This window comes from Lycorma delicatula, chromosome 13, assembly GCF_047948215.1.
Source record: "Lycorma delicatula isolate Av1 chromosome 13, ASM4794821v1, whole genome shotgun sequence".
Lineage (NCBI taxonomy): Eukaryota > Metazoa > Arthropoda > Insecta > Hemiptera > Fulgoridae > Lycorma > Lycorma delicatula.
In genome coordinates, this window is record NC_134467.1 from 13,978,960 (window position 1) to 13,993,521 (window position 14,562).

The window sequence follows — 14,562 nt, forward strand, 5'->3', positions numbered from 1 at the left end:
AATTTTAAACTTATATGAAATAGAGAACATAGCATGTGATTAGCATGTTAATGTGATAACAAAATAATGTTACGATGCAAAAAAGAGAACTGAATTGTTTAATGATGACGACAGTACTAACTCCCTTTTACATTTGCTTCTTGATTCTTTTGGACTACTACATGTTCCCAGAATTCAAAATATTATAACAATAAAATTCTACATTTGAATTCCTTTCTAAGAATCCAACATAAAATCTGAAAATCATACAGGAAGAAGACTTACTCGAATTTAGATTCTTCCGGTAAAACATAAGGCTTACATACATAGCATCAAGTTTTTGGTAGAATTCTGGTAAATCTTTTTTGAAGCTTCAGAGTGAACAGAATTTTTATAAAATTTCTTTTCTGCCATTTGAAGATTCCACACATCTATTTATTACTGAGATCTTCTTTGAAAAATGCCCTAAATTACTCCAGCCTAGATAAATCGTTGACTTAAACCTACGTATGGAAAAGTTGAACATATTCCTAATATTAAGCCAAATTAAAATTTTCTAAAATTCCATTGGAAAGAAAATTTTTATGTAACATCCTTTCTGTTTCTTTAAGGTTCCATTTATTTATTTAATTCCTGTGACCGTTAGGCATTACTCAGTTGTCCCAAACCCAAATACGGTCTGATTCACAATTCTTTGGGTGTGCAGGTGTTTTATATACACCTACTTTACATAATGATTAAAGCTACAATTTAAAAACCAATTTCCTACGGACTACTAAAACTTTAAAGTCAACACTTTGGTAAATTGGTGAGCGATGGTGTTTTGGTTTATAATTGTAGCTACTGTAAAATCATTATAAAAAAAAATAATCAAACTTCTCAATAAAATGGTGGTTTCATAACAGGATTTGATTTTCGTCTAGTTTTTTCTGTTGATGGTTGCGATACATTTAATGATGATCTTGTACTAGTATTTGGATACGATTTCCTATTTAATCTTGGTGTAAATGTCGATGACGTGTTATGATGACTTTTTTCAGAAGACTTTACGTTAGTATTTGTTATTGTTGTTGAAACTGTGGTTTTATTTGAGGCTTCTCCATTATTATCACCGTCGTTTGATGAAACCGTTGAAGTTACAATACCTGATGATCTTCTCGATTTTTTTTGTGATAATTGTGGTTGAGATAAATTTAAAGGGTTTGATTCTTCACTAGATATCGCTCCACTTGTAGTACTAGATGTTCTACTAGTTTTACTACTAACCCCGCTAGTTTCGCTAGATAATGAATTTGATCTGTCGTATATTATTGTTGTTTCATCATTAACTGTTGATGAGGTATCTTTAATTATTTCTTTTATCTCTGTTTTCATTACAACTTCTCCGTCATTATTATTAGCTTCTGTTTTATTACCCTCACTTATTTTATTTTTTTCATCATTTATATTATCATTATTTAAAATTTTGTTATTGGTTGTTTCTGTATTATCTACTTCAACTATTTTATTATCATCGGTATTAGTTTCCAATAATTCTTTAGTATTTTCTTCAGAAGAATGTTTTGTTTTTTCTTTTTGCTTACTTTCATCTTGACAAGAATTTTTTTTCCTATTACGTGATGATCTGGATTTAGTTTTTTTTATTTTTGATGACCTAGATATATGAAGATCAGGTATAAATAAACGTAAAGCGTTTGGTCCAGTCGGAAATTTATTATTTGGTATTTTTTCAATAACCGGTAAAATCTTTTGTTCTGAATTCATCGTCGTATTCATTGTAACTTCTAATGATGTTTTGGTTACGATTTCTTGATGCATATTATAAGCTGATATTAATTGTTTAACCGTAAATCTTGGTTCATCATCTTCATTGTTGCCATTATTAACATTATTATCATTATTTTTACAAATTTCCAGATTATCATCATCGCTCGATATAACATCATTAGTTATTCTTTCTAAACTTCCATTAACATCATCTTCTGAAATTTCACCGGACGAATCCGATGCAGCAGATGATGAAGATGATAAAGAACTATTACCTTCTTCTGTTAATGACAATGAATCAGTCTGACTTATTGCAGGACTATTTAAATCACCTTCTGATGAAATCACAGATAATTGTTTTGTTAAAAATAATTTTGGTCTTTGTATCAACGATGTTAATTCACTGTCTTCTTTACAGGAATTTTCACGTTCTATTAATTTATTTAACTGTTTATCATTTACTTTTTCTCCTCCTTCATTTGTTTTACAATTTTCTTCTTTTTCGTTTTTATTATAATCATTTACAATAGTAATATCACTATTATGAAACAATGATGTTAATGAATTATGATTTTCATTCTGCATCGATTTATTTAATGGTACTTCTTCCTTTTTGTAACTGTCATCTTTTTCTTTTAATTTACCTTCATCATCTACTTCCCTTTCGATTATTTTTTTTATAGTATTATCTTTATTATCATTACTATTATTATATAACAACGTAATTGAATTGTCATTCTGTTTTGATTTATTATTACATTCTTCTTCTTCTTTAGTTACTTTTTGATCTTTTTCTTCATTGGTACTATTAATTACAATAATACTGCTATTGTTATTATTACTAACATTTTTATTATTTCGTAATAAAGTAAGTACAGTTTGTAGAGGTTGGTATTCTGGTAATGTTGGTAACGATGCAATAACAACTTTATCATTTTCTTTTTCTTTTGTTATATCTTTATTATTATTATTTTCACTTTTATTGGTATCAATTTCGGTCAGCGTAGATGTCGATGGTTTTTGATTTTCTAATGAAGTAAGATCAGTTTTATTACTAAGAATGTTATTTTCTTTAATATTATCGGTACCATTTTTATTATTATTGTTATTACTTACATTAGAAGTAATTAATTCACCGGATGCAGTAGCAGCTCTTGTTAATGTTTTTAATAAACCTTCTAACGGTAATGATGCCTTTTTGTTTTCATTATCATTAATATTTGATTTTATCGTCGAAGCTATAACGTTACTTACAGTTTTACATAGATTTAATACTTCATGTGATTTCGATAAACTTTTTATACCGTACAATTTTTCACGCGACCTTGTTATAGACGGTGACATCGATCCTTGTAATAAACGTTCACGTGATTTTGATACTAAAGACATTTGACTTTCACACATTCTACGAGTTTTATCATATTGCGATAATAATGTTGTTTTACGTAAATTTTCACCAGTTGTTTTTTGTTCGACAATATTTTGTTGTTGTTGTTTATGTTTCGATATAACTTTTTCAAATAATGCTTCACGCGATTTAGATAAATATCGACGTAAATTTTTATGGTGATTGCTTGAACTTCCGGTCGTTGTACCAGTACATGATGAACAACCGACCCGACTTCTATTACTATCTATTAAGGATATTGAAGATGAATTATTTTTTGAATTTGATTTTTTAGATTTTCTTTTATTATTAGCCAACCATGGATGACGTAAACATTCTTTTGCTGTCATTCGTCCCCTGAAAAAACCAAAACAAAATTATAAATTAATAAAATTTAGAAGTTATAAGCGATAAAATTTTAAAAGAAATTGTTTTCAAATGTCACAAAAAAGAAGTTATAAGTTAGAAAACAAGATTTTAAAATGACATATTTCCTTGTATATTAATCCTAATTAAAATTTCAAAAAATTCTGTAAGTCTTATTAATTGTTTCTACCAAATATTTGTAACAAAGAGGAAGATAATTGTTGTAAAAAATTGATAGAAATCTTAAATGTATTTAAAAGAAATAACTGGATTATTTTTATAATCTATATAAAACAAAATTAAATGTACAAACTGAAAAGTGAATTTAATCATATATCTTACTTTTCCTTATCTTTCAGTCTTAGTATATTCTCTTTCCTTCATTTCAGAAAATGGAGGGAGAATAATTTAACAATAGAGGGAAAAAGGTGAGTCAATGCAGCTTTCTATTATAAATACTTCCTGTACGCAATTCTCAATTTCAAAAACCTATTTTACTTTCAGAAATTCTATTTATCTATTTTAGAAATAGAAGACTATCTTGTGTAAAGCATTCACACAATAGGAAACCTACCACCTACAAATAGAAATAATTTGTTTTATTATTATAAGCTTGATCAGAACAATATCACAATTAATTATTAAAAATATTAATGGATGAAATAATAGTAAATAGATAGATAAATATATTAAATATTAAAAGATAATTCAAAGTTCAAAATAATTTTTAATTATAACATTAATAAAAAAAAAATTATGTATATAAGTATGTATTTACAAAGATATAAAGAATTCAATGTTTTCTTTTTTTAAATTAAATATTATTTAAAAATACACTGAAAGAGTAGTATTGTTTCTATAAAATAACTTTTATTTGCATTTTAAATAAATAAGTAGGAAAATTTTTTAAAACGATCTGGAATTTATTAATTCATTAAAAATGGCAATGGAAGCATAATATGGGCCTTTCTTTCCGGTTGAATTACTTTTTTGACGTATGAAAATAATTCTGTTATCTAGTTGCGATAAAGGTTTTAAAATTTTATTTGATTAAAGTCCACGTATAAATTATTTAAAATATAAACACATGAAATAATACGCTAAATATAGAAAGATACTAAATATGAAAAAAAATCACAATTCAAATGGTATTAATGAAAATTATTTCACTAAATATATATATTCATGTTGAAGGGAGATGCAAAAATATCAGGACGTCTTTTTATTGATTTTTTTAATTAGTATTATTTAATAATTCATCGACTGAATAATATTGTTTATTTAAAACAAAATTTTTTAATCTAAATATAAAATAAATGAAGGAAAGATCTTTATATAAATGATTCTGTAATTTATTTTAAAAAATGGTAATGAAAGCATAATAAAGTTATTTCTCATGTGCCAGATTATTGCAACGAGTTACACGAAAACAGTTCTGTTTTCTGGTTTAATAGAGGTGGCTATTCATATTTTTTTAAAGAATAACTGAGTATTTTTTTTTAGTAAAGATTTCACATAAATAAACAAACACTTCAATGATAAGTTAATATTTTTAATTTTTTAAATATCAATCTACTTATTTCATATTTATGAGGAGCTAAACAGTGATCTGACACAGCCCATATTTGTATACTGAAAAGTCAACTTTTTGAGGAAGTCCCAATTAATTGTATTATATGTCCAGTGAAATAATACATATTCGTAATACTTATTTACTAGTGGCTGTTGCTGGATCAGCTACTTGGGGTTACCCCTTGTGATGGGGTATGCTCATCAACTTTTGTTGGAGGGTACCGGGGAAATACAATACCCAGGATGGACAAATACCAGTGAAGATGACCAATGACCCTGATGACGTAAGAGGAAGACTTACCAACTGCAGAAAGGGCAAATGAGCATAGGGAGATAACCCGAACAAAACCCAGGGTTGATAAGAGCTTTGTAAGCTTGAGAGGAAGCAGTCTAACAGAATTAACACTTAAAAGAAACACTATTGGTCCTCCATGTTGGGGATTGAGTGTGGTGTTAGCAACTCAACCCTTGAGAAGAAAACTGTTACGAAACCAAATGATAACCCTTGAATCAGGATTGGAATTATGGATAACGAAAATGGACATATCAAAAGAAATGAGATTGGAAACAGAAACATAACTTAATTATCTCGTCTTGGAATGTGTAAACAATTTAAAACTGGGAAAAATGATGGAAGCCATCAATGAGCTGACTCTAGGATATAACAAAGCGATATTGGAGAGGATGTCTGACAGCAACGGGAGTGAGAAGATGGAGAGAGGTAGCAAGAGATAGGGAAGATTGGAGATGAATCGTAAAGGAGGCCAAATCTCACACCAGGCTGTAATACCATGATAAGAATAATAATAAATATTAAATAGTGATAACAAATTTAATCTTAATAAATTTAAATGCTCTCTACAAAATTATAAATCATTTTATTATTTTTTTGGAGAAATGAAAAGCGTTATAAAAAAATCAAAGATCATTTCTTAATCAGTATTTATAAATTATTATTTAAATAAAATTTTATGGTATCAGGTAAGTTGCTTTGTCAGTACTCTTAATCATTTGTTGAAGAATAATCAAATGGTATATTAAATGGTTTGATTTGACTTTACATAGGTTTTGGATTTTTTTTTATTGCTCAACTTTTACAATGATGTTTCTAACATAACCAAAGGAATTATCTATTAAAATAATATTTAACTTTGTATAGCTACATCTGTATTATCTTATAAAGACAAGAAATTTGTTTGATCAATAGTAATCTCAATAACTACAGAATCGGAATAAAAAATGCATATGTTTTAGATCTTCTTAAGTGTAATACTATATGTAATGATATGTTACATTCCATAAAACCTAACAATTGTATGCTTTTGATACTCTGTTATGAATATGAAATAAATTATAAGTCTGAATGTGAGAAACACAATAACTTCCAAACTTTATAATATATTTCTGTGAAACCAGAACTGTAACATCACTAAAGTTGAAAAGATTTTATAATTTCAATAATCCTGTTCACACCCCCAAAAAATAAATATGTAATGTTTCATTAGTGGAGAAAAATATAAATAAAACTTTATACGTACTTTGGATTTCTGACAAGTAGTTTTTTAATAAAATCTTGAGCGTCTTCTGAAACATCTTCAAATAACTCTTCAGGAAAGTCAAGTCTTGCTTGTGATATATTAAGAAATGTTTCTTGATCAGTTTCTCCACCAAACGGGGAAAACCCAGTAAGAAGAACATAAACTGTGACACCTAAAGACCTAAAATTATTAAAAAAAAAAATTAAAATTACAATCTTAATTTTAATCTATCAAAGAGAATGGAAACTTTTAATCATAAAATTTATTTTTTTCCAAAAAAAATTAATACTGGTAAAACTGGAAAATACCAACTTTATGAAATTTATCAAAATCTAAACACATACACTGAATTCAGCAAATTATATTAAAAAAAATACTCAAAAAATATATTTTTATGATTAAAATACTTTCTAGTTTTTCTAATAAAGAGAAAGTATGAAATAAGATTAATTATGAGATCTAACACACTAAAGTAATATAAATATCTAGTGCTGCTAACTATGAATGTTTTTAGTAACTAAATGTGTAATCATAAAGTGAAGATTTTAAATACAGTACTACTGTAATAACATCAATAATTATTTTATTTCTTTTATCTAATCAATAAATTTTATTAACACATATTACAAATATATTTTTTAAACATATTAAAAAGAAATATTTAAAAAATAAATAAAGTATTTACCACATATCTGCTGCAAGTGTAATCGGTTCATAATGTAATATCTCTGGAGCTGAAAAAAATTAAATAGAATTTTTAAAAAAATAAATAATTTGAAACTAATATAAATGTAAAATTATTAAAAAATTGATATAATTAATATAGTACAATAAAAATTTAAGAAAATATAATTTTCTAATGATAAAACTGTTTTAAAATCACAGATTAAAATTTATTAATAAATTCGTTTTATAAACTTAACATATGATCTAAAGAATTTTTCCTTTTTATTCAGTGAGATTACAAAGGTGTTGTGTATTTTAAGCCGTTTCGAAGGAAGAAAATGGTCAGTTCAGATGTTTACCTTAGACAACTAATGAAACTGTAGAAAGCAATCAAAAGAAAAATGGCCAGAATTGTCAAAACGCAAGGGAATTGTGTTCCACCAATCACACATCTTTGATAAGTCGTGGAAAACTGTTGGGCTTGGTTGGGAAATGATATCTCAATCCCCATATAGCCCTGATCTTGCACCATTAGATTACCCCATTTATTTTGAATTTTACAAAACTCTCGGCATGATAAAAATTTGACTAATGTTGATGATCTGAAATTGCATTCCATTCAATTTTTGCTGATAAGGACCAGAAGTTCTATGAGTGTGGAATCATGAATTTGTCAGAGAAATGGCAAAAGGTTATCGGACAAAATGGAAAATATATATCGTAATTGATGAAACTCTATTCTTCATATAGAAAAATTTGAGTTTAATTTCACACTACAAAACCAAAATGAATTTTTTGCCAACTTAATACAATGTAGAGTAATTCTAAACCATTACATTGATGTAATGGCTTGTATACTGGATTCTGTAAGAATAATTCAATGGATTGTAAGAGTCAATAAGACAATGGATGTTTGCAAAAAAAAAGAAGAAATGAAGAAGTAAAACAGTTCTGATACTTAAGTATAATGTTACAGAGGATTAAAAAAATTAAAATACAATAAAAACATGGTTAAGAAAGCATTTAACAAAAAGAAATAATAAGATGGAAACAGAACTGAAAAAGCATCTTCTGAAATGTTATGATATGAATTGTTGTTCATGAATGTGAAATATGGATTCTAAGAATAGATTAGAAGAGAATAAACAGGCAAACAAACTGAAAAATTAAGAAATAATGAGGAAAGTTTTGAAAATAGAAGCATAATCAGATCAAATCATTATATGAAAGATATATATATATATATATATATATATATATCATATAAATGGTGAAAAAGGAACTTCAGTAACTGATTTAGGACATCAAAAGGAGCAAAAATGTTCATATTGACATAAGTCTTATTTTGCTTTGTTTTCCTTCTGGATACCATTTTGTGATTTTCAATAAAACAATTATTTCTCAGGAATGGGTAAACCTACTTTCATTGTCGTTTCAGCAGATTGTTGCCCCACCCTGTCCCAGCTTCTACCAAAGCCGTCCATCGGGGTCTTCAATGAATCTAAAACATTCTGACTCCCTCTTCTGGATAGCTGAAATGCCCCTCCTCAGGAGAGCTACCCCCTTCCTGGTCCTAGCCTACAAGGATCCGGACATGCGTTGCACATGCCCTTCACTTGCCTCATGCCCTAACATACCTTGAGTGTCCCCCCATGCCATAAACCTACTTTGATTATTTGGCAAATCTAACACTAGTGTCTTGTTCTACAAAATAAAAAAGTTGAAAACATCACCTTCAAACATTTTAAAATTGTGGCAATCTTAATTTTTTAATCTTAAATATCTCTGTTTGATAAAATTTTTACTTTCACAAAATTTATTAAGCATTTTATTTTGAACAAAATGACACCTCATCTGTAAAAATCTGTTGACAAATAATCAAGTTATTGCAACAATTAACACGGCAGTATGCTTGTGCACCCTAATGCAAGGTGATAATTTTTATTAATTTACTATTATTATTTATTATTAGTAACTTTTACTGCATTTAGTGGAGGAAACAAAAACAGGCAACAAATTATCAGCTTTAAGTGATTACTTACTTTAACATTATTTAATGTGTTTACAATTTCAACAAATAATAAATGTGAACTTTGTTCACATAATAAATGTGTACAATGTGTATATATACAATACATATGTACAATGTATAATAATGTGTACAATTAATAATAAATGTGAACAATGTAATAATAATGTGAACTTTAATCACATCTTTTTTATATTTCATAATTGATTGTACATTCTGTGATGTCGACCTATTAAGGTTTTATGAGTTTCGTTTGATCCACCTAGGAAATTATGGGGATAATATCGTTTATTTTTAACCATCAAGAAGTGTATCTACCATTCTTGACATGATTTTCATCATATATTAATGTAACAATCAGAATAAAACACTTGTTTTATTTTATCTTAAAAGCTTAATTGCAAATAGAAGAGAATTCAGCTAGACACAAAAGAATCTACCTAACCGTACTATGAAAATGCATTTTAAATTAAAACATTAATTAATTCACTTATATTGAATAATTTGTATTGTGAATATTTGCCAAATAAAAATTAAGTCAACTTTAAATTGAACTAATATTGAATTAAATATCTTTCAACAATATTAGTTAAAAAGATAATCAATAATTATTATGAATATATTACACAAACTTAGAAATGTTTGATTTTAAATATAAATTACTAGAAAAATATACCGGAGAATTATATAGATGCATAAAAAAAATTTATAAAAATTTAAAAAAAACTTCAAAATTTCTTACCAACATATTCTGGTGTTCCAAGTAATTCTCTAATTTGTGTTCCATCAAGAATAATTCTAGATATTTCAAAATCGCACACTTTAACATCACAGTCTGGAAAATCTCCCATCATTACCAAATTCTGAGGCTGAAAATTAAAAAAAAAAAAAAATAACATAATATAATCTAGCTAAATTATTTAAGACTTATTGAATAAAAAATATATATATTAATAGATTTTAATTTCATAAAAAATTTTTAGGTGTAACAATTAGGAGCATCGTAATTTTGAGTTTACAGTAAAAAAAAAGAGAATGACCCAAGGATGGTAAATGATACTGATTCCAAAGAAAATAGAATACAGAATGAAAAGTTTCATAGACCATGCCACTAAAATATTGTAAAGAATACAAAACTGGTGGTCAGTAAAAATACTGGAAGAGAATGCAGAAGAGTAACGGTTTGGCTAAAGGAAAGGAAAAAAACAAGAGATGTCATCAGGCTGCTAAGGACATTAGAAAAAGATATTTAGAGAGAAGAAAAGGAATAAATCTGTTTCATAGGTTTAGAGAAAGGAGTCAAATGGAAGTAAATTATGGAGATTTTTAAAGAGAAAAAAGTACAATAAAAAAACAGAAATTTATTAAAAAATTATAAATGAGAAAAACAGTACCAATGAAAGTACGTAAAAATATTATTAATTGGGTGCATCGAGGTGTTAGGCAAGGATTTTGCCTTTCACGAACATTCTTTAACACTTATATTGAAGATATGATAAGGAATATATTAAAAAAAGAATAAGAAAAGGACGACGAAAAATACGATACATAACGTTTGCTAATGATGTGGGAATTCTAGCTGATAACACACATGCTTTAAAGATTTTTAACAACCTTGGAGAAAGGAACAAAAAAGTACAGAATTAAGGTAAATAAAGGAAAAACTAAAGTAATGGAATTAAACAGCAAAGAAGATTTAGATGAAGGAAGAATAGAAAAAGTAAAAAGTTATAAATATTTAGAAATGGTAGTGATAGAGCGCTTGAAGAGCACAAAGGAAGAAAAGCAGTGACAAAGGAAGCATTCAGTAAGAAGAGAAAATTGCTGTGCAGCATAAGGTTGGATTTAATTTAAGTAAAAGTTAGCCAAATATTATACATGGAGTTTTTATTTTATGGAAGTAATCATAAAAATTGAGGAAGAAGGAGTTGGTCTGGATTGAAGCTATTGAGATTTGAAAATGGAGAAAATAATATGAACAGAAGGAATGAGGAAATAATGAACATGATTAAAGAAAGATTACTACTTATGTGGAAAGTACACAAAAGAAAAGGAAACCAGCTAAAACATGCAGTTAGAGGAAGTGAAACCTTGACAACTACATCGGTACGCTCAGTAAAAGGAAAAAGGAAGCAAGGAGAAAAAAGTACAAAGTTAATAAATAAGATGAAGATTGGAAACTACAAAGGCATGAAGGAGAAGGATTGGGATACAAATGGATGGAGATAACAGTTTGATGTAAGGGACCTGCCACTAGGTAGAACACCAGATGATGATGAAAAAAAACTTTCTTAAAACTGATAAACTGAAACATAAAAAATTACTTTTGGTCAAGTTCATATTGTAACAGGACCAGTACAACGGACCACGGTAATGGATTTCTTTCAATTAAGAAAAAAATAAAGAGAAAATAATAATGAAAAGTAGAATCCAGAAGAAACTAACAGGGGTCCTTTTCTGAGACTAACAGGTCCATTTAACAATCTGTCCTTTGTAATCCAGACAATGGCACCTCGAAAAGCTGTTGTTCAACCAGAAGGGTTAGTAGAGCATAATAAGAATTTATAGAAAAATGTAAGGGAATGGAGGATGAAAATTATTATGCTTCAACAATTAAAGGGATAAGATGGGTACTGGTTCTGCAGGCCCAGGAATATAAATACTGCCAGACCAGCGGAGAAAGACAGTAGTTCTGCGAAGGCGAGTTTGGCATAGTTGTGATAACAAGCTATCACAAGATAGTTTTGCGAGCAGTGTTGGCTCGCAGTTGTGTAGGCACTGCAGAACTGCAGCGCTCCCTATTTCCACTTGAAATTATTGATACTATTAAATATAATGAGTCCTTTTTTCTTTAATTCTTTCTTTATAATTGTAAAATATATAATTCTTAAGCTTAATATCAGTAGCCATCCCCCAGTTTATGAAAAATATACAAAAATGTTGGAACTGTGTGCTTCACAGTTCCAGCAGTGTGGTGTTTGGCTGCTTTGCGTATGTGCACGTAGGAAGCAGTATGCGAGGCTACGAGGGAGAGAGAGCATTGTTGCTCCTGCAGTGTTGACCCTGGTGTGCTGGTGGAAGGTAGTTTTTTTTTTTACTCCAAATGTGTGCAGAACGTTCCTTGTTCGTTCCCTTTTCTAGTTTAGTCGGTGGAAGGAATATGAAGCAGTTTAGTTGTTTTTTCAGTACTGATCAGAAGATGGTGAAAAGCAAGGACTCTTTGATTGACAATCTGTCCAAAAAACACACTGGAAGGGTGAAATTGAAGGTAATTAGTAAAAACTAATTACGTATTTGTTTCTGTGTATATAGAAATTTAAATTAAGCACCGTTAGACTGTAGTGTTTTTTAACGGACATTTTATTAAGTTATTATCTAATAATACTAAAAAATATTATCTGTATTGACATTTTATTATTTATTTAATTACACCGAATATAGTTTTTAAGCACAATGTGCTTAAAAACCATGTACCATATTCTTGAATGTGATAAAATGTAGAATTAGATTATTATCCTGCTTTCAGCTATTCTATTTGATTCATTTTTTTTTCAGTTCTTTTATTTTACAGAAAACTTTAACCATGACCTTGAAAAGGTCCAGAAAAAAATATTCTGGCACAGCACCCCCACTAATTTTAGCTACGCGCTGCCACTGTTTGCAAGCTCGAGTTCAATCTGGTTGCGGTGATAGTGATATCAGTAACAAGTGAAGAAAATGTTATGAGCATTCCATTGTGGACAGTTGGTGAATGCAGAAAGTTGTTCCATTAATAATTGGTAAACAGTAGTAACAGTATTATATTCATAAAATGTAAAAGGTACTTTTACTATAAACAGTAAAAGTAATAATATTTACAAAAATTGAACTTATGAACTTTAGACTTTGCTAGTGTTAATTGAAGCAATGAAGCAATTAAACACGTAAAAGGAGATGAAAATTTAATAATAGTTGGAGATTGGAATGCAAACATTGGAAAAGGCAAGGAAGGAAATATAGTGGGTGAATACTGGCTGGGCAAAAGGAATGAAAGAGGGGACCGACTTATAGAGTTTTGCACGAAGTATAATTTAGTAATTGCCAACACCCAATTTAAAAATCATAATAGAAGAATATACACTTGGAAAAAGCCAGGCGATACTGCAAGGTATCAGATACATTATATCATGGTTAAGCAAAGATTTAGAAATCAACTCGTTGACTGAATTTGATTGACTGAATCAACAATACTCAGATCTGAATTTAAGAAAGCATTAAAAGATTTAAATGGCAGAAAGGCTCCTGGAATAGAAGGAATACCTGTAGAATTACTGCGCAGTGCAGGTGAGGAAGCGATTGATAGATTATACGAACTGGTGTGTAATATTTATGAAAAAGGGGAATTTCCGTCAGACTTCAAAAAAAGTGTTATATTCATGATACCAAAGAAAGCAGGAGCAGATAAATGTGAAGAATACAGAACAATTAGTTTAACTAGTGGTGCATCAAAAATCTTAACTAGAATTCTATACAGAAAAATTGAGAGGAGAGTGGAAAAAGTGTTAGGAAAAGACCAATTTCGTTTCAGGAAAAGTTAGGGGAAAAGGGAAGCAATTTTAGGCCTCAGATTAATAGTAGAAGGAAGATTAAAGAAAAACAAACCAACATACTTGGCGTTTATAGACCTAGAAAAGGCAATCGATAATGTAGACTGGAATAAAATGTTCAGCATTTAAAAAAAATTAGGGTTCAAATACAGAGATTTAAGAACAATTGCTAACATGTACAGGAACCAAACAGCAACAGTAATAATCGAAGAACATAAGAAAGAAGCCGTAATAAGAAAGGGAGTCCGACAAGGATGTTTCCTATCTCCGTTACTTTTTAATCTTTACATGGAACTAGCAGTTAATGATGTTAAAGAACAATTTAGATTCGGAGTAACAGTACAAGGTGAAAAGATAAAGATGCTACGATTTGTTGATTATATAGTAATTCTAGCCGAGAGTAAAAAGGATTTAGGAGAAACAATGAACGGCATAGATGAAGTCCTATGCAAGAACTATCGCATTAAAATAAACAAGAACAAAACAAAAGTAATGAAATGTAGTAGAAATAACAATGATGGACCACTGAATGTGAAAATAGGAGGAGAAAAGATTACGGAGATAGAAGAATTTTGTTATTTGGGAAGTAGAATTACTAAAGATGGACAAAGCAGGAGCGATATAAAATGGAGAATAGCACAAGTGAAACGAGCCTTCAGTAAGAAATATAAT

At 28.7% G+C, this 14,562-nt stretch overlaps 1 protein-coding gene across 1 annotated transcript in view; it reads right to left on the minus strand.

Annotated features, from left to right (window-relative positions):
- Positions 1 to 306: 306 nt before the first annotated feature.
- LOC142333647 (uncharacterized) overlaps positions 307 to 14,562 on the minus strand; it is a 199,288-nt gene continuing 185,032 nt past the window's right edge. The window contains exons 4-7 of the mRNA XM_075381026.1: positions 10,047 to 10,173; positions 7,295 to 7,343; positions 6,610 to 6,789; positions 307 to 3,490 (exon numbers count right to left, since the gene is read on the minus strand). Coding sequence (XP_075237141.1) covers positions 859 to 3,490; positions 6,610 to 6,789; positions 7,295 to 7,343; positions 10,047 to 10,173 — 2,988 coding nt within the window. The 3' untranslated portion in view covers positions 307 to 858. The remainder of the gene's footprint in view (positions 3,491 to 6,609; positions 6,790 to 7,294; positions 7,344 to 10,046; positions 10,174 to 14,562) is intronic.